General features: G+C 40.0%; 1 protein-coding gene, 1 long non-coding RNA gene and 2 pseudogenes across 2 annotated transcripts; 2 read left to right on the forward strand and 2 right to left on the reverse strand.

Moving 5' to 3' along the window:
• Positions 1–5,439: 5,439 nt before the first annotated feature.
• Positions 5,440–8,465, forward strand: LOC106602570 (uncharacterized). Its single transcript, XR_006769567.1, has 5 exons — positions 5,440–5,555; positions 5,730–5,867; positions 6,050–6,336; positions 7,130–7,210; positions 7,548–8,465. It is a non-coding gene; the product is annotated as an uncharacterized lncRNA (long non-coding RNA).
• A 5,017-nt stretch (positions 8,466–13,482) lies between these two features.
• ro52 (52 kDa Ro protein) lies at positions 13,483–15,770 on the reverse strand. The gene is given in 3 exon segments (NM_001140573.2): positions 13,483–14,589; positions 15,058–15,361; positions 15,619–15,770. Coding segments are annotated over 2 exon segments (1,167 nt in total). The 5' UTR covers positions 15,360–15,361; positions 15,619–15,770; the 3' UTR covers positions 13,483–13,724.
• Positions 15,771–21,219: 5,449 nt separating this feature from the next.
• Positions 21,220–22,094, forward strand: LOC123742555 (choline transporter-like protein 1; annotated as a pseudogene).
• A 1,833-nt stretch (positions 22,095–23,927) lies between these two features.
• LOC106602567 (E3 ubiquitin-protein ligase TRIM39-like) lies at positions 23,928–27,801 on the reverse strand (annotated as a pseudogene).
• Positions 27,802–27,919: the final 118 nt, after the last annotated feature.

Genomic DNA, 27,919 nt, shown 5'->3' on the forward strand with positions numbered 1-27,919 from the left:
CACTTCAGTTTCACTTCAGTAAAGTGACGTTGACATGCTGCTCCCCACCCAGTGCTAATCTGTGCTCTGGAACAGAATTAACCCTTCACAAATCTGACCTCTCTTCATGCTTGATACATTCTTGATACAAAAGTGTGAATCAGAAATGCTAAACAAGGGATTACTGCAGATGTATTGAAGTTTTTCTTTAAAGACATCAACTACAATAGAATTCACAGGGGATAAACAAATACTGTCAGTCTAGGTACTTATATTTAACCTTTATTTAACTAAACAAGTCAGTTAAGAACAAATTCTTACTTACAATGACGGCCTACCAAAAGACAAAAGGCCTCCTGCGGAGACAGGGGCTGGGATTAAAATGTGTAAATAAATTAAATGTAAATATAGGACAAAACGTACATCACGACAAGAGAGACAACACAACACTACATAAAGAGAGACCTAAGACAACACCATAGCAAGGCAGCAACACATGGCAACACAGCATGGTAGCAACACAACATAGCAACAACATGGTAGAAACACAACATGGTAGCAGCACAAAACATGGTACAAACATTATTGGGCACAGACAACAGCACAAAGGGCATGAATGTTGAGACAACAAACAATACATCACTCAAAGCAGCCACAACTGTCAGTAAGAGTGTCCATGATTGAGTCTTTGAATGAAGAGAATGAGATAAAACTATCCAGTTTGAGTGTTTGTTGCAGCTCGTTCCAGTCGCTAGCTGCAGCGAACTGAAAAGAGGAGCGACCCAGGGATGTGTGTGCTTTGGGGACCTTTAACAGAATGTGACTGGTACAACGGGTGTTGTATGTGGAGGATGAGGGCTGCGGTAGATATTTCAGATAGGGGGGAGTGAGGCCTAAGAGGGTTTTATGAATAAGCATCAACCAGTGGTTCTTGCGATGACCAGTTTACAGAGATGACCAGTTTACAGAGGAGTATAGAGTGCAGTGATGTGTCCTATAAGGAGCATTGGTGGCAAATCTGACGGCCGAATGGTAAAGAACCGCTCGAGAGCACCCTTACCTGCCGATCTATAAATTACATCTCTGTAATCTAGCATGGGTAGGATGGTCATCAGAATCAGGGTTAGTTTGGCAGCTGGGGTGAAAGAGGAGCGATTATGATAGAGGTAAAGTCTAGATTTAACTTTAGCCTGAGAAAGCTTGTTAGACACTAAGAAAGCTTTGTTGTAGAGCATTTAACACAAAATCCGGGGAGGGGCCAGCTGAGTATAAGACTATCATCTGCATATAAATGGATGCTTCCTACTGCCTGAGCTATGTTGTTGATGTAAATTGAGAAGAGTGTGGGGCCTAGGATCGAGCCTTGGGGTACTCCCTTGGTGACAGGCAGTGGCTTAACCTCTCCAGGGGAGGTGGGACGAAATCGTCCCACACTATTCAACAGCCAGTGAAAAATCAGAGCGCCAAATTTAAAACCACATAATGTCATAATTCAAAGTTCTCAAACATAGGACTATTTTACACCATTTTATAGATACACTTCTCCTGAATCGAACCACGTTGTCCGATTTCCAAAAGGCTTTACAGCGAAAGCAAAACATTAGATTATGTTAGGAGAGTACATAGACACAAAAATCCACACAGCCATTTCCAAGCAACTAGCATGCATCACAAATACCCAAAACACAGCTAAATGCAGCACTAACCTTTGATGATCTTCATCAGAGAAAATATTTTCTATTTTACACCATTTTAAAGACAAGACTCTCCTTTATCTAACCACATTGTCCGATTTCAAAAAGGCTTTACAACAAAAGCAAAACATTAGATTATGTCAGGAGAGTACCGAGCCAGAAATAATCACACACCCATTTTTCAAGCTAGCATATAATGTCACAAAAACCAAAACCACAGCTAAATGCAGCACTAACCTTTGATGATCTTCATCAGATGACACTCCTAGGACATTATGTTATACAATACATGCATGTTTTGTTCAATCAAGTTCATATTTATATAAAAAAACAGCTTTTTACATTAGCATTTGATGTTCAGAACTAGCATACCCACCGAAAACTTCCGGTGAATTTACTAAATTACTCACGATAAACGTTGACAAAAAACATAACAATTATTTTAAGAATTATAGATACAGAACTCCTTTATGCAATCGCTGTGTCCGATTTTAAAATAGCTTTTCGGTGAAAGCACATTTTGCAATATTCTGAGTAGATAGCCCGGCTATCATGGCTAGCTATTTTGACACCCACCAAGTTTGGCACTAACCAAACTCAGATTTACTATAAGAAAAATTGGATTACCTTTGCTGTTCTTCGTCAGAATGCACTCCCAGGACTTCTACTTCAACACCCAATGTTGTTTTGGTTCCAAATAATCCATAGTTATATCCAAATAGCTCCGTTTTGTTTGTGCGTTCAAATCACTATCCGAAGGGTGACGCGCCGCGCGCGTTTCGTGACAAAAAAATTCAAAATATTCCATTACCGTACTTCGAAGCATGTCAAACGCTGTTTAAAATCAATTTTTATGTGATTTTTCTCGTAAAATAGCGATAATATTCCAACCGGGAGACATATCCGTTCAAACACTGAAAGAAGAAAATGGAGTCATCACATGCACGCGTGCGCCATTGCCATTGTTCTCAGGAGTACCACTCTCCTAAACCCATACTGTTTTTCGCCCAGAGACTGCAGAGTTATCATTCCACATTCTGGTGCCTTCTGAGAGCCAATGAAAGCCTTAGAAAATGTCACGTTACAGCAGAGATCCTGTATTTTCGATAAAGAGGCTACAGAAGGCCAAGAAATGGTCAGACAGGGCACTTCCCATATAGAATATTCTCAGGTTTTGGCCTGCCATATGAGTTCTGTTATACTCACAGACACCATTCAAACAGTTTTAGAAACTTTAGGGTGTTTTCTATCCAAATCTACTAATTATATGCATTTTCTAGTTTCTGGGCAGGAGTAATAACCAGATTATATCGGGTACGTTTTTTATCCGGCCGTGAAAATACTGCCCCCTATCCCAAACAGGTTATACAATACATGCATGTTTTGTTCAATCAAGTTCATATTTATATCAAAAACCAGCTTTTTACATTAGCATGTGATGTTCAGAACTAGCATACCCACCGAAAACTTCCGGTGAATTTACTAAATTACTCATGATAAACGTTGACAAAATACATAACAATTATTTTAAGAATTATAGATACAGAACTCCTTTATGCAATCGCGGTGCCAGATTTTAAAATAGCTTTTCGGCGAAAGCACATTTTGTAATATTCTGAGTACATTGCTCGTCCATCACAGGCTAGCTATTCAGACACCTGCCAACGTCGGGGCTCAATAAACTCAGAATTACTATTAGAAAATTTGGATTACCTTTGCTGTTCTTCGTCAAAATGCACTCCCAGGACTTCTACTTCAACAACAAATGTTGTTTTGGTTCCAAATAATCCATAGTTATATCAAAATACCTCCGTTTTGTTCGTATGCGTTCGGGTCACTATCCAAATGGTAACGTGCGAGCGCATTTCGTGACAAAAAATGTCAAAATATTCCATTACCGTACTTAGAAGCATGTCAAACGCTGTTTAAAAACAATTTTTATGCTACTTTTCTCGTAAAATAGCGCTAATATTCCAACCGGGCAACGTAGTATTCATTCAAAGACTGAAAGAAAAAATGGAGAAGTCTCGTGAATGCGCATCTGAGTCTCACTGTCCCCAGGCTGACCACTTACAAACTCTGCTGCTGTACTTTGCCCAGAGACAGCAGACACCCCATTCCACTTTCTGGCGGCTTTAGAGAGCCAATGGAAGCCTTAGAAAGTGTCATGTTACAGCACAGATGCTTTATTTTTGATAGAGATGCAACAGAAGGACAACAAATTGTCAGACAGGGCACTTCCTGTATGGAATCTTCTCAGGTTTTGGCCTGCCATATGAGTTCTGTTATAGTCACAGACACCATTCAAACAGTTTTAGAAACTTTAGAGTGTGTCCTATCCAAATCTACTAATTACATGCATATTCTCATTTCTGGGCAAGAGTAGTAACCAGTTTAAATAGGGTACGTTTTTTTATCCGGCCGTGAAAATACTGCCCCCTAGCCCCAACAGGTTAAACAGCAGATTTTCTGACTTTATACATACATAGAGGAAGTTAGCAAACTAGGCCAAAGACCCCTCAGATACACCAATACTCCTTAGCCGGCCCACAAGAATGGAATGGTCTACCGTATCAAAAGCTTTGGCCATGTCAATAAAAATAGCAGCACAATATTGCTTAGAATCAAGAGCAATGGTGACATCATTGAGGACCTTTAAGGTTGCAGTGACACATCCATAAACTGAGCGGAAACCAGATTGCATACCCGAGAGAACACTATACGAGAGCCAGTCAGCTTGATTGTGCGGGTGCTGAGCCTTTTGCCAAATGCAATTCTTGAGGTGGAGTAACTCTGGAAGATCCCGGTCTAACCAGGGGCTGAACCTGTTTTTAATTATAATTTTCTTTACGGGGGCGTGTCTGTTAACAATACCACTGAAAATATTTAAAAAGAAGGTCCAAGCGTCTTCGACAGAGGGAATCAAGCTGATTCTAAACCATTTTACAGAGGCCAGTTCATGGAGGAAGGCTTGCTCATTAAAGTTTTAGAGCAAGCGTCTATGACAAATCAGGACAGGTGGTTTCACTGAGCAGCCATTACGAACACAGGCTGTAAAACAGTGATCACTAAGGTCACTACAGAAAAAAACAGACTGATACCTATCAGGATTATTTGTGAGGATAACATCGAGGAGAGTAGCCTTTTCTGGGTGTTTGGAGTCATACGTTGTGGGAATGGTAATAATCTGAGAAAGATTTAGGGAGTCCCATTGCTGTAGGACTTGGTCAGGTGGTTTAAGCATGTCCCAGTTTAGGTCACCCAGCAGGACAAATTCATACTTAGTGTGAGGTACAATTGATCATTAATGAACCTTTTACTGCAGTGGGCTATATCAGGGTCACAGAGTTATTCTTGGTAGTCTTAACAAATCTTCTTTGAAACAAAAGTATACACCTCACACACATGGTTATGGGCTTAACAAAAATAATACACTTATACAATGTCAAATATAGAGTTGAAATGTAATACATTTTGAGTTTACATTCCAATATTACACTTTATATACATCACAGAAGACTGAAATACAACAAAACTGTTTGACATAGAAAAACCATAATTTCGGCTTATTTAAAAAAAATAATGTTTATTCATTCTGAAATTCTGAGAAATATTTATAACATTCCACCCATGAAGCCATTAGGTAATTTGACTGCAGGAAGGGCTACATTAGCAGCATGACATATCCCAGATTGTGCCTTTAAATATACACATTTTCACATATGACAACTACCAGTTTGTCAAGTCAAGCCAGACAATGGGTGGAGAACTAAAGCTCAATGTCTTTACTGTTTGTAGTTAAATGACTGTACTCGCTGTATGCTGAAAACCTGCATCTGCTGCTTGTGGTGCCTGAAGAAGTGTCTAATGTACCTGAATCAAGTAAGTGTTCGATCAGAATCAGATTGATTGTCATCTGAGATGTTGATTATTCTTACTATTACACGTAATATCATTGACAACAATCTATTTGATAAGCGAGACTCATTCCAAGATGACAGCAATCACAAATTGCTATTGATGATACTTCTGTCTCTTTGTCTGTTTTCACCACAGAACGCGTACACGGCGACAGGTTTCAACATCAGCAGTTTCTGTATGTCGACATGTGACACCTTCATCCTCCTGGTAGAGAATGCCCTCAGATTGGCCACCATCAACACCGTGAGGGACTTTGTCCTCTTCCTGGGAAAGGTAACGGCCGCACAGCGATGCCAATTTTGGATTGTTTATTGTCAGTTCCTTATTTGTGTTTATTTTTCTAGTATAATAATACTAATCGTTGTCTCTCTTTTCTCTATGTCTATCTTTCTTTCTCTTTCCTCTTTTCTCCCTTTCCCACCCCCTTTCTCTCCATCTTTCCTTTCATCCATGAGTGTGTCTGTGTGTTGTAAGTCCAGGTACTGATCATCTCGTGCACGGCGTTCGCTGGCGTGCTGGAGTTCAACTTCCAGCGGGACTACACGGTGTGGGTCCTGCCCCTGCTCATCATCTGCCTGTTCTCCTGGCTGGTGGCCCACTGCTTCCTGTCTGTCTTTGAGATCGTGGTAGATGTGCTCTTCCTCTGCTTCGCCGTGGACACCAAGAACAACGACGGCAGCCCCGGCCGTGCTCACTTTGGAAGAAGGATGGAGAATCGGGACGCTGCCTTATAAATGCAGAGGTGGAAAAAGTACCCAATCGTCATACTTGAGTAAAAGTAAAGATACCTTAATAGAAAATGACTAAAGTAAAAGTGAAAGTTACCCAGTAAAATACTACTTGAGTAAAAGATAAAAGTACTTGGTTTTAAATATACTTAAGTATCAAAAGTAAATGGAATTGCTAAAATGGATTTAAGTATCAAAAGTATAAATAATTAAAAAAAAATCCTTATATTAAGCAAACAAGACGGCACAATTTTCTTTATTTTTTTATTGATGGATAGCCAGGGGCACACTCCAACACTCAGACATAATTTACAAACAAAGCATTTGTATTTCGTGAGTCTGCCAGATCAGAGGCAATAGGGATGACCGGGGATGTTCTCTTGAATAGTGTGTGAATTAGACCATTTTCCTGTCAAAATGTAACGAGTACTTTTGGGTGTCAGGGAAAATGTATGGAGTAAAAAGTACCTTATTTTCTTTAAGAATGTAGTGAAGTAAAAGTAAAAGTTGGCAAAAGTATATATAGTAAAGTACAGACACCTAAAAAAACAACTTAAGTAGTACATTAAAGTATCTTTGCTTAAGTACTTTTCAACACTGTATATATGTCTCTGTTCCATTATCCACACTAGCATTCCAATGTATCACACTGTACATTCTTAGTGGTTTGTTAGTGTGGATAATGGAACATAGCCTTTGTTTTTACCGAGTACCACTTTTACTCCATTTCCAAATGGCGATTAGCGTTTGTGCACATTTTACACCAAACTTACCCTGTTATCTCACTCTTTCTCTCTCCCTCTTTAGGAGTTTGTACAGAACAGTAAGAATATGGCGGGAAGGGATCGGCCGGAGGCAGATGGAGACGGTCGTGAGATGAAGCCCATGGTGAGTTAAAAAAACTTTTCCAACAGAGAATACATTCATTTACCTCCATTATCTAGAGTCAGATTTCATATTTTTAACTAGGCAAGTGTGTTAAGAACAAATTCTTATGTACAATGGCAGCCTGTGAACAGTGGGTTAACTGCCTTGTTCAGGGACAGAACAACAGATTTTTACCTTGTCAGCTCAGAGATTGGAGCCACCAACCTGTCGATTACTGGCCCAACACTCTAACCACTAGGCTACCTGCCGCCTCGGATGTAGGTGAGGATATACCCAAAACGATGACGCTGATGAAGACGGTAGTAAAGTTTAACACTCCATTTGTTTATTGTTGTAGACTCATGGAGGTGGGACTTTTTCTTGACCAAACCAGAAGACGCAAACCAAAAGGCATTCCAAATGTTTCCATGATATTACACCACTTCCAGGGACTACAATATTTTTGGTAACCTGTTTTTTAAGTTATGGAACACGTTACATGAAAGCTTTGGATTTTTTAAAAAGCACAATGTGTTTTTGTGACAAATGTTTTAGCTAACAGAAGTACATCCATCAAGAATATTGTTTGTGTAGTTTCATGCTATTTTACAGGCTGAGAGGTGATGTTTGTAAGTTAAGCCTTTTGAGTCAAAGAATTGTGATTGATTTTGAAAATGCATTCCATGTCATCACTGTTATTTTGTCACCACTACCACGGTACACTACAAGTGTTTTGTATCTCAAATGAATTCTTGGATTGTGGTAATGATGATCATGTTCGCATCTTGTCTTGAATTGGTAAATCTAATACAATTTTGACAAATATAACTGACTAGCATAACAGAAACGTTCTTACATGGACATTTTTTTAAGTTTGTGATTTTTGATTTGTGAAAAGTTGTTCGTCCTCACCTGTTAACAGGATCATTTTAATATGGTGGATCAAATATGAAAGAGCCATTTACTCTGATGAGGATGTTTTATATTAGTTTAATATATGAAATGCAGGTCCTACAAATATTGAGGTTGTCTTATGCCAGAGGCAATGAATGATCATAACTGACAATACTTAAATTGTGGAAACATTGGGTCATTACTGCTTATTGAGGTGTAATACTGCATCGATGAACAAAGGGATCGTATATGACTATCTCTATTCCCTTCATACGTTTTAATCAATCGTATTTTTGATAACATTTTTGTGCAGGGTAATAAAAGAAAGGAAAACAAGCTATGTCCATCTGTGTTTGTGAGAGTTGAGAGGCAGGAGAGGATCCGTTCTATGGGGGACATGGGTTTGTGTCAGGATGTCCTAAAAACAATATATATATATATATATATATATATATATATATATATATATATATATATACCCACCCAACAAAACAGTATATTTAATTAATACTATTAAATATTTGTGTTAAATAGGATAGTTTTCAGTCTGTAATAATTATGGGTAAATTATATGAATAATCAAAGCAACATAACTTTAATTCCAGTTAATAGTCTCATATCTACTCTTTCACTGGCTGCACCTTTACAGAGAAACTCTTTCCATACTTCAGCCCCTTTGATGATGATGATGGTCAAAACTCAGCCCCTCTCATCATCTCTCCAGTCAATCACACATGCTGATTCAACGATGGAAAGGAAATGGTTTTTTCCAGATATTTTAAAATGCACATTTACAAATTGTAAACATACTGACAGGTCACATGATTTGAATATCCACGTTGTCCTCTGAAATTGTATCCTCAAATGAGAATGTAAAGTATTCTGTATATCTTAACATGGATAATAAATGCTTTACTGTTTGTAGGAAAATGCCTGTGCTCGCTGTATGCTGAAAGCCTGCATCTGCTGCTTGTGGTGCCTGAAGAAGTGTCTAATGAAATGCAGGTCCTACAAATATTGAGGTTGTTTTATGTTAAAGGCAATGCATGATCATCACTGACAATCCCTAAATTGTGGCAACATTGGGTCATTACTGCTTACTAAGTTTGTCTCTTTCATATATTTTATTGGAGTTTATAAAACATAAATGCAGGACATAACAAAACATGCCACTTGGTGGCAGACAACCCACACAGCATCCATAAACAACAACAGATAAAACACTGACAGACAATTGACAACAAAAACAAAGAGCAATAATGGTAATACAGTTATGGTCCTTTACGATGCCAAGACTGCGATCTTGAGCTTTGGTTAAAATACAATCAAATGGGTGCATCGTTCCGGACCTGAATAGGGGCGTAAATTCCTTATTTGTGGCAACATTGGGTCATTACTGCTTATTGAGTTTGTAATTCTGTATTCATAGAACAAGGGACGTCTAAGCCACAAATTCCCCCTTTGCTGTGCACATTACCATCATCAGTCAAATCAAATCAAATGTATTTATAGAGCCCTTCTTACATCAGCTGATATCTCAAAGTGCTATACAGAAACCCAGCCTAAAACCCCAAACAGCAAGCAATGCAGGTGTAGAAGCACAGTGGCTAGGAAAAACTCCCTAAAAAGGCCAAAACCCAGGAAGAAACCTAGAGAGGAACCAGACTATGAGGGGTGGCCAGTCCTCTTCTGGCTGTGCCGGGTGGAGATTATAACAGAACATGGCCAAGATGTTCAATTGTTCATAAATTACCAGCATGGTCAAATAATAATAATCACAGTAGTTGTCGAGGGTGCAACAGGTCAGCACCTCAGGAGTAAATCTCAGTTGGCTTTTCATAGCCGATCATTGAGAGTATCTCTACCGCTCCTGCTGTCTCTAGAGAGTTGAAAACAGCAGGTCTGGGACAGGTAGCACGTCCGGTGAACAGGTCAGGGTTCCATAGCCGCAGGCAGAACAGTTGAAACTGGAGCAGCAGCACGGCCAGGTGGACTGGGGACAGCAAGGAGTCATCATGCCAGGTAATCCTGAGGCATGGTCCTAGGGCTCAGGTCCCCCGAGAGAGAGAAAGAGGAAATTAGAGAGAGCATACTTAAATTCACACAGGACACTGGAGAAATACTGCAGATATAACAGACTGACCCTAGCCTCCCGACACATAAACTACTGCAGCATAAATACTGGAGACTGAGACAGGAGGGGTCAGCAGACACTGTGGCCCCATCCGATGATACCCCCGGACAGGGCCAAACAGGCAGGATATAACCCCACCCACTTTGCCAAAGCACAGCCCCCACACCACTAGAGGGATACCTTCAACCACCAACTTACCATCCTGAGTCAACATGCTTTTGAGGCATCAGAGAGAATGCTAAAATGTAAAGTGCTTTAGGTGAAAGATACATATTTCACACACTGTGCATCTCTAGAGTAAGCATGTGTCCCTCATCCATTGGTCTAAGTAGGCCTACTGTGCTACCTGGGAAACCAAGCCACACACAGCGTATGCATTGTCTAAGCCACATTCTCATACTACCTACCTCTTAAAAGACAACCATCAGGGGCTACAACCAACATTTCCAGAATGTCCTAACTTTGCTTGTATCAACTGCATTCTATCTGGTAGGGAGAAGATTCCATCTCTTGTGAAGCTGTCATACCAGTGGCACGACCATGCCCTGGTGAAAAGGATCTTTGATCGTCTCTAAGAAGATGGCCTGCCAGTGTGGATTGATGTTGAAGGAGGGGTGACAGGGAACATCAATGACGTGTAAATACGGCCCTTTGGATCAATCAATCATATATAATGCAGACAGTGTTAAGTGATATTGTCCAAAAATGTGTGTAAAATATAATCGATGCACATTAGGCTCAATCAAACACAATTTTTTTGTTTTTTTTAAACAAATATGTGAATCCAGGAACCCTGTCCACACCCACATCCACAACCAGCTCAAAGGAAAAGTATGGATTTGATCATATTCACCCACATCCACAACTAGCTCAAAGAAAAGTATGTATCGTATGTACTTGCCCAGTATCAACACCCAGCTTAAAGGCCCTGTGCAGTCAATATTTTAAATCCAGAGGAGCAACTTCGAGAGACTTCCAAAAGGCTTGCGAAACAGACCAAGTAGACCAGGCCAGGGTTTTGGGTTTGAAAAGTCAATGAGAGAAGTGAACAATTCTTCCCTACCTGTCCATTTCCTCTAACTCTAAAGACACAACCTCAATTCAAACCAATGTCTTCAGTCTTTGAACATGTTATTACTCCAACCTCGTGAAAGTGACAAATTGACACGTTTTCATTTGTCAAAAACAACTTCATATCGAAGGACTGCCTTTGATTTGACAGACTCCAAAGGCGCGTTCGGTGCGAAACGACCGTTAGACCTGATGACGTGCTTTGACGCTGTGCATGAGATTAGCTAGCCAATGTCACCATGACATCGCCTACAAGTGTGATGGGGATTTCTATTGGAGAAGCAGTTTCTGCCTATCTTCATACTTTACTGTCTTTGCTAACATAGTAAAAGTGTGAAAGAATTTGATCTATGTTATTTCCTGATAGTTTCTGGTTATAAATACAATCTACACAGGACCTTCTAATCAGCAGGTGTTGCATGGGTGGACTTATAGCCTGCCTGGTGATATCACCAGCCGATATAAGTTAATAGACCAATAACAGAGAGTTACAAACCTCTCTGCCAGTAACAGCTAGTTTGCAGGTTACATCTCCCTCCCATTAGGCCCTTCCAATTAGGTCCCTCACTCAGACCACTCCCAGAGATTCCTAGCAAAATTCTTGCTTGAGCAATCGTTTTTGCAAATATAAATAAAAAAATATATATTTGTTTTACCATTTTAATGGAAACTATTAAAGTAATGTTATCCAGCAATCATTTGATATTGAGATGAAAACGGCTACATTGGGCCTTTAAAGGCACACTACGTCCCTTGTCATATTCAGTGTCTCAGATCCAGAGCCAGCGCAAAGGCTGAGTATGTCCCTTATCACGTTCACTTAGCGTATCAATAACCAGCTTTAAGGCAGACTAAGTCCTTTGTTACATTCACCTACATCAACAAACAGTTCAATAGCTGAGTACATCCTTTATCATCAACTACATTCAGCAGCGGGCCATTTTGTTTTGAGTGGATGGTTGAGGGCCAGAACATAATTACACATAATTTCTAGATTGTACATTTTTAGAATGGGTGGCCAGTAATAATCTGGTCCTGATCATCTCTAAAACTAAGAGCACTATATTGGGTTCAAATCATTCCCTAAATTCTAGACTTCAGTTGAATCTGGTAATGAATGGTGTGGCTGTTGAGCAAATTGAGGACATGAAATGACTTGATGTTACCTCATGGTAAAAACATATAGATTCAATGGTTGTAAAGAGGGGGAAAGGTCTGTCCGTAATAAATAGATGCTTTGCGTTTAAGACACCACACTCCACATAGCAAGTTCTGCAGGCTCTAGTTTTATCTTATCTTGATTAGTGTCTAGTCATATGGTCAAGTGCTGCAAGGACGGACCTAGTTTAGTTGTAGCTGGCCCAGAATAGTGTGGCACGTGTTGCTCTTCATTGTAATCAGAGGGTTAATATTAATACTAGGCATGCCAGTCTCTCTTGGCTAAGAGTTGAGGACAAACTGACTGCATCACTTCTTGTTTGTATAAGAAACATATGTTGGAAATTCCAAATTGTTAGCATAGTCAACTTATACACAGCTCTGACACATACACTTACCCCACCAGACATGCCACCAGGGGTCTTTTCACAGTCCCTAGTTCCAGAACAAATTCAAGGAATCGAACAGTATTATACAGAGACATGAATGTATGGAACTCCATTCCATCTCATTAGCCCAAGTATTGAAGAGCAAACCTGGTTTCAAATAACAAATAAAGCAACACCTCATGACACAACGCCTCTCCCCCATGTGACCTACTTTTTGTGTGTATGTAGTGACATGTATATGTAACTGATAGATGAGCATTAGATGTTAATATTTTAAATGTATGTACATTTTCAAGTATTTTGTCTGTAATGCATTTTTTGTTATGTGTTGGACCCCAGTAACATTGACGTCGGCTAATGGGGATCCTAATAAATTAAATGAAAAAATGACTGCACAAAGCACAAACAGATATAACATTTGATAGAAACGTAATAATTTCAATCCTTGCTTACATTTGTATACGATCACGTGTCTCTATTATGCGTTGGAATACTTTGGAACAGGTTTCCAAAATGTAAATAAATTGGAGATTATTTCCTGGTGTTTTTACACTCTTATATGTCCAACACTTGGTGAACCCTGCTTTAAAGGAAAATTTTCCCTAAAATAATTGTGGGTAAATTATATAAATAATCAAAGCAACATACCTTGTATAACTTTTATTTAAATTCATTCCAGTTGATAGTCTTCGTTTTCAGCAAATACAAGCATTTATTATCCGTGGTTTAGATGTACAAAACAGTTTCCATTTTCATTTGTTGATACTATTTCAGAGGACATCTGTGGATATTCTAATCGTGTGCCATGTCACATGAATAAATATACTATTTTGTAAATATATTGATATATTTCATGATTTGTAAGTTATAAGTTAGTTCCATTGTTTAATCAGTGTGTGTGATTGACAGGAGATATGATGAGAGGAGCTGAGTTTTTACCATCATCATTATCACAGGGGCTGAAGTATGGGTAGAGCTTCTCAGTGAAAGTGCAGCCAGTGAAAGAGTAGATATGAGACTTGGCCTCCACATCATAAAAGGAGACCTGACCCACCTCATAGTCCACAAACACGCCCACCTTCTGGGGTTTCTCTATCAGGGAGAGATAAACTTGGGGGGAGGCACAGGCTGTGTACTGATTCCAATCCCTCAGGACCACAGTCCAGACTCCATCCTCAGAACTAGGTGATATAATCCCCTTCCTGTCAGTGGACTCTCTGGCCACTCCTAAATCCCAGTCAGTCTTCCCCTTAACTGTCACCTCATAATAAAATCTTCCTGAGGAGAAGCCATCCTTTCCAAGGACAATTAAATACTGATTAAACCTTTTTGGATTGTCAGGAAGTTTCTGTGGTGTATTTTGAAGTCTTACTTGTTTCCCATCCTCAGACAGGATGAGATAGAGATTTGCTGTATCAGGGTCCAGAGTCACATCCACTGCATACTGCTGAATCCTCTTCAGTTTGACTTCAGGCAGCTTCTCCATCTCTTTATTCAGTGTCTCCTCCAGCTGAGACACTGCTTTCCTAACAGTCCCCACACACAGATCACTGTGAACACTGATCTCAGACCAGTCCTTGGTGGGTTGAGGGTTGCACACTATGGATGGGAAGCTCTGGAGAAGTTGGAGGTGGTCCTCAGTCTGTGAGAGCTGCTTCAGATCAGTGCTTCTCCTCTTTAGCTCAGTGATTTCCTGATCCAGTTCTTTAATGAGCCCTTCAGCCTGCCTCTCTACTGCTTTCTGCTTCTCCTCAATCACCTCAATCAGTTCCGCCTGGCTTTTCTCAATGGAGTGAACCAAAGCAGTGAAGACCTGTATGCTGTCTGCTCTCTCCCTCTCTGCATCTCTCTTGCTGAGATCTACTGAGAGTTTGATCTCTTTAACCTTCTTCAGTCTCTCCTGGATTATCTGCTGCACTTCTGCCTCAGTTTTCCCCAGCTGAGCCTTCCTCTCTCCACACTCTTCCTCTATAGGGACAGTGTCATGAGTCTTGTGGTCTGCTTGACACACACATGTTTGACACACACATGTCTGGTCAGTCCTACAGAACAGCTCCAGGAGTCTGTCATGCTTCTTGCACATCCTGTCTTCCAGGTTCTCCACAGGGTCGACCAGTTTGTGCCTCTTGAAGGCTGGGGCTATATGATGAGGATCCAGGTGAGTCTCACAGTAAGAAGCCAGACACACCAGGCAGGACTTCAGGGCCTTGCGCTTCGTCCCAGTGCAGACGTCACAGGGCACTTTTCCAAGTTTGGCAGGGGACTCATCTTTACCTCTGTCTCTCAAGCTTTTAAAATTCCCTACAACTTCTCTTAACATTGTGTTGACACGAAGTTTAGGTCGTTTGGAGAATTTCTCCTTACACAGCGGACAGTGACACAGGTCCTTGCTATTCCAGTACTTTGTGATACAGTCAATGCAGAAGTTGTGTCCACAAGAAGTGGTGACTGGCTCAGTGAACACATCCAGACAGATAGAGCACAGGAACTGCTCTTCAGACAGGAGAATACTGGAGGAAGCCATATCTAGACAAAGGTGGAACTATAAATTATTTCCTGGAATGATTCAGCTCTTGATAGTTTCAGTGCCACTGTCAACATGGCATTTAGAGACACTAACCAATGTTGATTAAAGTTGTTTCACCATACAACATACAGTTTAAATTAGTCATGGTACAAAATTAAGTTAAACATAGGTACTGTAGTCGATAAAGCAAACAAGAGAATACAAGAATTCACACAGTAGAATGTATCTTCACCTGCCCTTGTTAATCTCTACTCACCTGTATCTGTGTGTGTGAAAGAGTGTGGGCGCTTTCTCAGATTTTTTAGTACTATATAGTGTAGTATAAAAAAAAGAGCTGCCTTAGCATTTGTTTCAGAAGAGTTAGAACGTTTGCTTGTGTGCACAACAGACAGTACGTCTACACACTTCAGTTTCACTTCAGTAAAGTGACGTTGACATGCTGCTCCCCACCCAGTGCTAATCTGTGCTCTGGAACAGAATTAACCCTTCACAAATCTGACCTCTCTTCATGCTTGATACATTCTTGATACAAAAGTGTGAATCAGAAATGCTAAACAAGGGATTACTGCAGATGTATTGAAGTTTTTCTTTAAAGACATCAACTACAATAGAATTCACAGGGGATAAACAAATACTGTCAGTCTAGGTACTTATATTTAACCTTTATTTAACTAAACAAGTCAGTTAAGAACAAATTCTTACTTACAATGACGGCCTACCAAAAGACAAAAGGCCTCCTGCGGAGACAGGGGCTGGGATTAAAATGTGTAAATAAATTAAATGTAAATATAGGACAAAACGTACATCACGACAAGAGAGACAACACAACACTACATAAAGAGAGACCTAAGACAACACCATAGCAAGGCAGCAACACATGGCAACACAGCATGGTAGCAACACAACATAACAACAACATGGTAGAAACACAACATGGTAGCAGCACAAAACATGGTACAAACATTATTGGGCACAGACAACAGCACAAAGGGCATGAATGTTGAGACAACAAACAATACATCACTCAAAGCAGCCACAACTGTCAGTAAGAGTGTCCATGATTGAGTCTTTGAATGAAGAGAATGAGATAAAACTATCCAGTTTGAGTGTTTGTTGCAGCTCGTTCCAGTCGCTAGCTGCAGCGAACTGAAAAGAGGAGCGACCCAGGGATGTGTGTGCTTTGGGGACCTTTAACAGAATGTGACTGGTACAACGGGTGTTGTATGTGGAGGATGAGGGCTGCGGTAGATATTTCAGATAGGGGGGAGTGAGGCCTAAGAGGGTTTTATGAATAAGCATCAACCAGTGGTTCTTGCGATGACCAGTTTACAGAGATGACCAGTTTACAGAGGAGTATAGAGTGCAGTGATGTGTCCTATAAGGAGCATTGGTGGCAAATCTGACGGCCGAATGGTAAAGAACCGCTCGAGAGCACCCTTACCTGCCGATCTATAAATTACATCTCTGTAATCTAGCATGGGTAGGATGGTCATCAGAATCAGGGTTAGTTTGGCAGCTGGGGTGAAAGAGGAGCGATTATGATAGAGGTAAAGTCTAGATTTAACTTTAGCCTGAGAAAGCTTGTTAGACACTAAGAAAGCTTTGTTGTAGAGCATTTAACACAAAATCCGGGGAGGGGCCAGCTGAGTATAAGACTATCATCTGCATATAAATGGATGCTTCCTACTGCCTGAGCTATGTTGTTGATGTAAATTGAGAAGAGTGTGGGGCCTAGGATCGAGCCTTGGGGTACTCCCTTGGTGACAGGCAGTGGCTTAACCTCTCCAGGGGAGGTGGGACGAAATCGTCCCACACTATTCAACAGCCAGTGAAAAATCAGAGCGCCAAATTTAAAACCACATAATGTCATAATTCAAAGTTCTCAAACATAGGACTATTTTACACCATTTTATAGATACACTTCTCCTGAATCGAACCACGTTGTCCGATTTCCAAAAGGCTTTACAGCGAAAGCAAAACATTAGATTATGTTAGGAGAGTACATAGACACAAAAATCCACACAGCCATTTCCAAGCAACTAGCATGCATCACAAATACCCAAAACACAGCTAAATGCAGCACTAACCTTTGATGATCTTCATCAGAGAAAATATTTTCTATTTTACACCATTTTAAAGACAAGACTCTCCTTTATCTAACCACATTGTCCGATTTCAAAAAGGCTTTACAACAAAAGCAAAACATTAGATTATGTCAGGAGAGTACCGAGCCAGAAATAATCACACACCCATTTTTCAAGCTAGCATATAATGTCACAAAAACCAAAACCACAGCTAAATGCAGCACTAACCTTTGATGATCTTCATCAGATGACACTCCTAGGACATTATGTTATACAATACATGCATGTTTTGTTCAATCAAGTTCATATTTATATAAAAAAACAGCTTTTTACATTAGCATTTGATGTTCAGAACTAGCATACCCACTGAAAACTTCCGGTGAATTTACTAAATTACTCACGATAAACGTTGACAAAAAACATAACAATTATTTTAAGAATTATAGATACAGAACTCCTTTATGCAATCGCTGTGTCCGATTTTAAAATAGCTTTTCGGTGAAAGCACATTTTGCAATATTCTGAGTAGATAGCCCGGCTATCATGGCTAGCTATTTTGACACCCACCAAGTTTGGCACTAACCAAACTCAGATTTACTATAAGAAAAATTGGATTACCTTTGCTGTTCTTCGTCAGAATGCACTCCCAGGACTTCTACTTCAACACCCAATGTTGTTTTGGTTCCAAATAATCCATAGTTATATCCAAATAGCTCCGTTTTGTTTGTGCGTTCAAATCACTATCCGAAGGGTGACGCGCCGGCGCGTTTCGTGACAAAAAAATTCAAAATATTCCATTACCGTACTTCGAAGCATGTCAAACGCTGTTTAAAATCAATTTTTATGTGATTTTTCTCGTAAAATAGCGATAATATTCCAACCGGGAGACATATCCGTTCAAACACTGAAAGAAGAAAATGGAGTCATCACATGCACGCGTGCGCCATTGCCATTGTTCTCAGGAGTACCACTCTCCAAAACCCATACTGTTTTTCGCCCAGAGACTGCAGAGTTATCATTCCACATTCTGGTGCCTTCTGAGAGCCAATGAAAGCCTTAGAAAATGTCACATTACAGCAGAGATCCTGTATTTTCGATAAAGAGGCTACAGAAGGCCAAGAAATGGTCAGACAGGGCACTTCCCATATAGAATATTCTCAGGTTTTGGCCTGCCATATGAGTTCTGTTATACTCACAGACACCATTCAAACAGTTTTAGAAACTTTAGGGTGTTTTCTATCCAAATCTACTAATTCTATGCATTTTCTAGTTTCTGGGCAGGAGTAATAACCAGATTAAATCGGGTACGTTTTTTATCCGGCCGTGAAAATACTGCCCCCTATCCCAAACAGGTTATACAATACATGCATGTTTTGTTCAATCAAGTTCATATTTATATCAAAAAACAGCTTTTTACATTAGCATGTGATGTTCAGAACTAGCATACCCACCGAAAACTTCCGGTGAATTTACTAAATTACTCATGATAAACGTTGACAAAATACATAACAATTATTTTAAGAATTATAGATACAGAACTCCTTTATGCAATCGCGGTGCCAGATTTTAAAATAGCTTTTCGGCGAAAGCACATTTTGTAATATTCTGAGTACATTGCTCGTCCATCACAGGCTAGCTATTCAGACACCTGCCAACGTCGGGGCTCAATAAACTCAGAATTACTATTAGAAAATTTGGATTACCTTTGCTGTTCTTCGTCAAAATGCACTCCCAGGACTTCTACTTCAACAACAAATGTTGTTTTGGTTCCAAATAATCCATAGTTATATCAAAATACCTCCGTTTTGTTCGTGCGTTCGGTTCACTATCCAAATGGTAACGTGCGAGCGCATTTCGTGACAAAAAATGTCAAAATATTCCATTACCGTACTTAGAAGCATGTCAAACGCTGTTTAAAAACAATTTTTATGCTACTTTTCTCGTAAAATAGCGCTAATATTCCAACCGGGCAACGTAGTATTCATTCAAAGACTGAAAGAAAAAAATGGAGAAGTCTCGTGAATGCGCATCTGAGTCTCACTGTCCCCAGGCTGACCACTTACAAACTCTGCTGCTGTACTTTGCCCAGAGACAGCAGACACCCCATTCCACTTTCTGGCGGCTTTAGAGAGCCAATGGAAGCCTTAGAAAGTGTCATGTTACAGCACAGATGCTTTATTTTTGATAGAGATGCAACAGAAGGACAACAAATTGTCAGACAGGGCACTTCCTGTATGGAATCTTCTCAGGTTTTGGCCTGCCATATGAGTTCTGTTATAGTCACAGACACCATTCAAACAGTTTTAGAAACTTTAGAGTGTGTCCTATCCAAATCTACTAATTACATGCATATTCTCATTTCTGGGCAAGAGTAGTAACCAGTTTAAATAGGGTACGTTTTTTTATCCGGCCGTGAAAATACTGCCCCCTAGCCCCAACAGGTTAAACAGCAGATTTTCTGACTTTATACATACATAGAGGAAGTTAGCAAACTAGGCCAAAGACCCCTCAGATACACCAATACTCCTTAGCCGGCCCACAAGAATGGAATGGTCTACCGTATCAAAAGCTTTGGCCATGTCAATAAAAATAGCAGCACAATATTGCTTAGAATCAAGAGCAATGGTGACATCATTGAGGACCTTTAAGGTTGCAGTGACACATCCATAAACTGAGCGGAAACCAGATTGCATACCCGAGAGAACACTATACGAGAGCCAGTCAGCTTGATTGTGCGGGTGCTGAGCCTTTTGCCAAATGCAATTCTTGAGGTGGAGTAACTCTGGAAGATCACGGTCGAACCAGGGGCTGAACCTGTTTTTAATTATAATTTTCTTTACGGGGGCGTGTCTGTTAACAATACCACTGAAAATATTTAAAAAAGAAGGTCCAAGCGTCTTCGACAGAGGGAATCAAGCTGATTCTAAACCATTTTACAGAGGCCAGTTCATGGAGGAAGGCTTGCTCATTAAAGTTTTAGAGCAAGCGTCTATGACAAATCAGGACAGGTGGTTTCACTGAGCAGCCATTACGAACACAGGCTGTAAAACAGTGATCACTAAGGTCACTACAGAAAAAACCAGACTGATACCTATCAGGATTATTTGTGAGGATAACATCGAGGAGAGTAGCCTTTTCTGGGTGTTTGGAGTCATACGTGGTGGGATTGGTAATAATCTGAGAAAGATTTAGGGAGTCCCATTGCTGTAGGACTTGGTCAGGTGGTTTAAGCATGTCCCAGTTTAGGTCACCCAGCAGGACAAATTCATACTTAGTGTGAGGTACAATTGATCATTAATGAACCTTTTACTGCAGTGGGCTATATCAGGGTCACAGAGTTATTCTTGGTAGTCTTAACAAATCTTCTTTGAAACAAAAGTATACACCTCACACACATGGTTATGGGCTTAACAAAAATAATACACTTATACAATGTCAAATATAGAGTTGAAATGTAATACATTTTGAGTTTACATTCCAATATTACACTTTATATACATCACAGAAGACTGAAATACAACAAAACTGTTTGACATAGAAAAACCAGAATTTCGGCTTATTTAAAAAAAAAAATGTTTATTCATTCTGAAATTCTGAGAAATATTTATAACATTCCACCCATGAAGCCATTAGGTAATTTGACTGCAGGAAGGGCTACATTAGCAGCATGAAATATCCCAGATTGTGCCTTTAAATATACACATTTTCACATATGACAACTACCAGTTTGTCAAGTCAAGCCAGACAATGGGTGGAGAACTAAAGCTCAATGTCTTTACTGTTTGTAGTTAAATGACTGTACTCGCTGTATGCTGAAAACCTGCATCTGCTGCTTGTGGTGCCTGAAGAAGTGTCTAATGTACCTGAATCAAGTAAGTGTTCGATCAGAATCAGATTGATTGTCATCTGAGATGTTGATTATTCTTACTATTACACGTAATATCATTGACAACAATCTATTTGATAAGCGAGACTCATTCCAAGATGACAGCAATCACAAATTGCTATTGATGATACTTCTGTCTCTTTGTCTGTTTTCACCACAGAATGCGTACACGGCGACAGGTTTCAACATCAGCAGTTTCTGTATGTCGACATGTGACACCTTCATCCTCCTGGTAGAGAATGCCCTCAGATTGGCCACCACCAACACCGTGAGGGACTTTGTCCTCTTCCTGGGAAAGGTAACGGCCGCACAGCGATGCCAATTTTGGATTGTTTATTGTCAGTTCCTTATTTGTGTTTATTTTTGTAGTATAATAATACTAATCATTGTCTCTCTTTTCTCTATGTCTATCTTTCTTTCTCTTTCTTCTTTTCTCCCTTTCTCACCCCCCTTTCTCTCCATCTTTCCCTTCATCCATGAGTGTGTCTGTGTGTTGTAAGTCCAGGTACTGATCATCTCGTGCACGGCGTTCGCTGGCGTGCTGGAGTTCAACTTCCAGCGGGACTACACGGTGTGGGTCCTGCCCCTGCTCATCATCTGCCTGTTCTCCTGGCTGTGGTGTCCCACTGCTTCCTGTCTGTCTTTGAGATCGTGGAAGATGTGCTCTTCCTCTTCTTCGCCGTGGACACCAAGCACAACGACGGCAGCCCCGGCCGTGCTCACTTTGGAAGAAGGATGGAGAATCGGGACGCTGCCTTATAAATGCAGAGGTGGAAAAAGTACCCAATCGTCATACTTGAGTAAAAGTAAAGATACCTTAATAGAAAATGACTAAAGTAAAAGTGAAAGTTACCCAGTAAAATACTACTTGAGTAAAAGATACAAGTATTTGGTTTTAAATATACTTAAGTATCAAAAGTAAATGGAATTGCTAAAATGTATTTAAGTATCAAAAGTATAAATAATTTTTAAAAATCCTTATTTTAAGCAAACAAGACGGCACAATTTTCTTTATTTTTTTATTGATGGATAGCCAGGGGCACACTCCAACACTCAGACATAATTTACAAACAAAGAATTTGTGTTTCGTGAGTCTGCCAGATCAGAGGCAATAGGGATGACCGGGGATGTTCTCTTGAATAGTGTGTGAATTAGACCATTTTCCTGTCAAAATGTAACGAGTACTTTTGGGTGTCAGGGAAAATGTATGGAGTAAAAAGTACCTTATTTTCTTTAAGAATGTAGTGAAGTAAAAGTAAAAGTTGGCAAAAGTATATATAGTAAAGTACAGACACCTAAAAAACAACTTAAGTAGTACATTAAAGTATTTTTGCTTAAGTACTTTACACCACTGTATATATGTCTCTGTTCCATTATCCACACTAGCATTCCAATGTATCACACTGTACATTTTTTGTGGTTTGTTAGTGTGGATAATGGAACATAGCCTTTGTTTTTACCGAGTACCACTTTTACTCCATTTCCAAATGGCGATTAGCGTTTGTGCACATTTTACACCAAACTTGCCCTGTTATCTCATTCTTTCTCTCTCCCTCTTTAGGAGTTTGTACAGAACAGTAAGAATATGGCGGGAAGGGATCGGCCGGAGGCAGATGGAGACGTTCGTGAGATGAAGCCCATGGTGAGTTAAAAAAACTTTTCCAACAGAGAATACATTCATTTACCTCCATTATCTAGAGTCAGATTTCATATTTTTAACTAGGCAAGTGTGTTAAGAACAAATTCTTATGTACAATGGCAGCCTGTGAACAGTGGGTTAACTGCCTTGTTCAGGGACAGAACAACAGATTTTTACCTTGTCAGCTCAGAGATTGGAGCCACCAACCTGTCGGTTACTGGCCCAACACTCTAACCACTAGGCTACCTGCCGCCTCGGATGTAGGTGAGGATATACCCAAAACGATGACGCTGATGAAGACGGTAGTAAAGTTTAACACTCCATTTGTTTATTGTTGTAGACTCATGGAGGTGGGACTTTTTCTTGACCAAACCAGAAGACGCAAACCAAAAGGCATTCCAAATGTTTCCATGATATTACGCCACTTCCAGGGACTACAATATTTTTGGTAACCTGTTTTTTAAGTTATGGAACACGTTACATGAAAGCTTTGGATTTTTTAAAAAGCACAATGTGTTTTTGTGACAAATGTTTTAGGTAACAGAAGTACATCCATCAAGAATATTGTTAGTGTAGTTTGATGCTATTTTACAGGCTGAGAGTTGATGTTTTTAAGTTAAGCCTCTTGAGTCAAAGTATTGTGATTGATTTTGAAAATGCATTCCATGTCATCACTGTTATTTTGTCACCACTACCACGGTACACTACAAGTGTTTTGTATCTCAAATGAATTCTTGGATTGTGGTAATGATGATCATGTTCGCATCTTGTCTTGAATTGGTAAATCTAATACAATTTTGACAAATATAACTGACTAGCATAACAGAAACGTTCTTACATGGACATTTTTTTAAGTTTGTGATTTTTGATTTGTGAAAAGTTGTTCGGCCTCACCTGTTAACAGGATCATTTTAATATGGTGGATCAAATATGAAAGAGCCATTTACTCTTATGAGGATGTTTTATTTTAGTTTAATATATGAAATGCAGGTCCTACAAATATTGAGGTTGTCTTATGCCAGAGGCAATGAATGATCATAACAGACAATACTTAAATTGTGGAAACATTGGGTCATTACTGCTTATTGAGTTTGTAATACTGCATCGATGAACAAAGGGATCGTATATGACTATCTCTATTCCCTTCATACGTTTTAATCAATCGTATTTTTGATAACATTTTTGTGCAGGGTAATAAAAGAAAGGAAAACAAGCAATGTCCATCTGTTTGTGAGAGCTGTGGGGCAGGAGAGGATCCGTTCTATGGGGGACATGGGTTTGTGTCAGGATGTCCTAAAAACAATATATATATATATATATATATATATATATATACACACCCAACAAAACAGTATATTTAATTAATACCATTAAATATTTGTGTTAAATAGGAAAAATCCCCGTATCAGCCCAGGGTTCAAAGTATTTGTTTTTCTGTGAAATTCGTTAGCTGCACTTGATTGAGCTCTCCTGATGCAACAGAAGAAATGAAATAGTCCCAAAAGTACAGACTCTGCTCATCTGGCACGCCATACCTACTCAATCAAACGCTCAAAGTATCTGAAAGAAAACAAATATATTGTGAACCCAGGTCTGTCCTGTATGAGTTTGTCTATTTCTAACTCTGATTTTCATGTACCCTGTGGTGGACATCAGGAATAAATCCCACCTGCCACTGACCCTCATCCTGTCGTCTATGCTGCGTCTGGCCCACTACAACCTGGGCAACGTGGCCAAAGGCTCCTTCATCATAACCCTGTTTAAGATCCCTGGTCTCAACCCAACCTACATCCACCACCAGCTCAAAGGAAAAGTATGTGTTTTATCAAAATCACTATCCTAAACCAACAACCTACTGAAGACAGGTTATATTATATTCACGGTCTTGGATCCACAGCCAGCTCAATGGAAAAGTATGTCCTTTATCGAAGTGCAGAACTGTGTAACCAGCTCGAAGGCTGAGTAAGTATTTTACCACATTCACTTATACAGTAGCAACAACAAGCTAGAACGGGTAATCTGTAGTTTCAAAATCCATTTTTGGACTTCTAAATGAATGATATACACCTATTGATTCTTGAAAAATATGACTTATAAATGCCTCATCAGCTTAGTTCAACTGTCACACCCCATTTGATCCCAAAATGTAAGCTTGTTTCTCTCCAAATTTTGTGAACATTTTAAATGTAAAAATAAACTGTATTGCCTCAAAACATGGTTAAAACTATAATTTTGATATAATGGATGGTCAGTCCTTGCATCCATAGCTCTGTCTATTAATCTGAGAGTGGTTAATTATATCCAGGCACATCCCTCAGCTTTTTACCAAAGCACTTTGTTACTGTTTCAACGGTGGATTTGCGCTTTAAAGTCCTTTGTCACATTCACCTACATCCAAAACAAGTTTAAAGGCTGAGTAAGTCCTTAATCACCACATTCACTTAGAGAGAGAATAAGAGGTTGAGAGAAACATTACATTCTCATTTGAGGATACAATTTCAGAGGACAACGTGGATATTCAAATCATGTGACCTGTCAGTATGTTTACAATTTGTAAATGTGCATTTTAAAATGTCTGGAAAAAACAGTTTCCTTTCCATCGTTGAATCAGCATGTGTGATTGACAGGAGAGATGATGAGAGGGGCGGAGTTTTTACCATCATCATCATCAGAGGGGCCGAAGTATGGAAAGAGCTTCTCTGTAAAGGTGCAGCCAGTGAAAGTGTAGATATGAGACTTGGCCTCCACATCATAAAAGGAGACCTGACCCTCCTCATAGTCCACAAACACCCCAACCTTCTGGGGCTTCTCTCTCAGGGAGAGGAGGACAGGGAGGGAGGTGCAGCCTTGGTACTCATTCCCATCACTTAGTATCACAGTCCAGAGTCCATGTTCAGGGCTCAATGTGATAGTCCCCTTCCTGTCAGTGGACTCTCTGGCCAGTCCTAAACTCCAACTAGTCTTCCCCTTAACCATCACCTCATAGTAAAATCTTCCTGAGGAGAAGCCATCCTTTCCAAGGACAATCCAATACTGATTAAACCTTTTTGGATTGTCAGGAAGATTCTGTGTTGTTTCTCCAAATCTTACTTGTTTCCCATCTTCAGACAGGATGAGTTTGGGATGTGATGTATCAGGGTCCAGAGTCACATCCACTGCATACTGCTGAATCCTCTTCAGTTTGACTTCAGGCAGATTCTCCATCTCTTTATTCAGTGTATCTTCCAGCTGAGACACTGCTCTCCTCACAGTCCCCACACACAGATCACTGTGAACACTGATCTCAGACCAGTCCTTGGTGGGTGGAGGGGTGCACACTATGGATGGGAAGTTCTGGAGAAGTTGGAGGTGGTCTTCAGTCTGTGAGAGCTGCTACAGATCAGTGCTTCTCCTCTTTACCTCAGTGATTTCCTACTCCAGCTCTTTAATGAACCCTTCAGCCTGCCTCTCTACTGCTTTCTGCTTCTCCTCAATCACCTCAATGAGCTCAGCCTGGCTTTTCTCAATGGAACGAACCAGAGCAGTGAAGACGTGCACGCTGTCTGCTATCTCTCTACCTACATCTCTCTTGCTGCGATCTACTGAGAGTCTGATCTCTTCAACCTTCTTCAGTCGCTCCTGGATAATCTGCTGCACTTCTGCCTCAGTTTTCCCCAGCTGAGCCTTCCTCTCTCCACACTCTTCCTCTATAGGGACAGTGTCATGAGTCTTGTGGTCTGCCTGACACACACATGTTTGACACACACACGTCTGGTCAGTCCTACAGAACAGCTCCAGGAGTCTGTCATGTTTCTTACAGATCCTGTCTTCCAGGTTCTCCACAGGGTCAACAAGTTTGTGTCTCTTTAAGGCTGGGGCTATATGATGAGGCTCCAGGTGAGTCTCACAGTAAGAGGTTAGACAGAGCAGGCAGGACTTCATGGCACTGAGCTTCTTCCCAGTGCAGACGTCACAAGCTACTTTTCCGGGTTTGGGAGGGGACTCATCTTTACCTCTGTCTCTCATCTTTTTAAAATTCTCTACAACCTGTCTTAACGTTGTGTTGACACGAAGCTCAGGTTGTCTGTAGAATTTCTCCTTACACAGAGGACATTGGCACAGGTCCTTGCTATTCCAGTACTTTGTGACACAGTCAATGCAGAAGTTGTGTCCACATGAAGTGGTGACTGGCTCAGTGAACACATCCAGACAGATGGAGCACACAAACTGCTCTTCAGAAAGTAGAATGCTGGAGGAAGCCATATCTAGAGAGAGACAGAGCAAAGTCGAAACTGTAAAGCATAGTTAAAGTTTAACATTTTTATTTAGCAAATTGCTGCAAACCTTCAGATCAAAATAATAATAGACTCCAGCTCCAGATTATAATCAATCAGTCATTAATACAATATTTATATTTTTAACAGAGCCTATTCCATTTCCTGGAAAAGGTCAGCTCTCGATAGTTTCAGTGTCATTGTCAACACGGCATTAAGAGACATTAACCAATCTTGATTAAAGTTGTTTAGCCGTACTACATATAGTATAAATTTGACAATGTACTAAATATAGTTAAACATATGTAACGTTACTGTAGATGAAGAAAACAGGAGATTACCATAGAATAATTATACAAGGTAATATTTCTTCCTGATCGTTGTAAATCTCTACTCACCTGTCTGTCTAAAATAGTGTGAACCTGTTCTCTGATTTTGCTCTAGTATTTACTGTAGTTTAAAAAACATAGGAGGCTGTGTAGCCGTTTAAGAGAGATTTCTGAAGAGTTTGAGAGAGGTTATTAATGTGTGCAACATACAGCATATCTAGCAACTTCAGTTTCACTTTAGCAAAGTGACATCAACCTGCTCCTCCCCACCCAGTGTTGCTCTGTGCTCTGGAACAGAATTAACCCTTCACATGGTTACTCTCTCTTCATTCTTGATACATTGTTTTACCTTCTCAATACAAACAT

This window comes from Salmo salar, chromosome ssa04 (genome assembly GCF_905237065.1).
Source record: "Salmo salar chromosome ssa04, Ssal_v3.1, whole genome shotgun sequence".
In the NCBI taxonomy this organism is placed as follows: domain Eukaryota; kingdom Metazoa; phylum Chordata; class Actinopteri; order Salmoniformes; family Salmonidae; genus Salmo; species Salmo salar.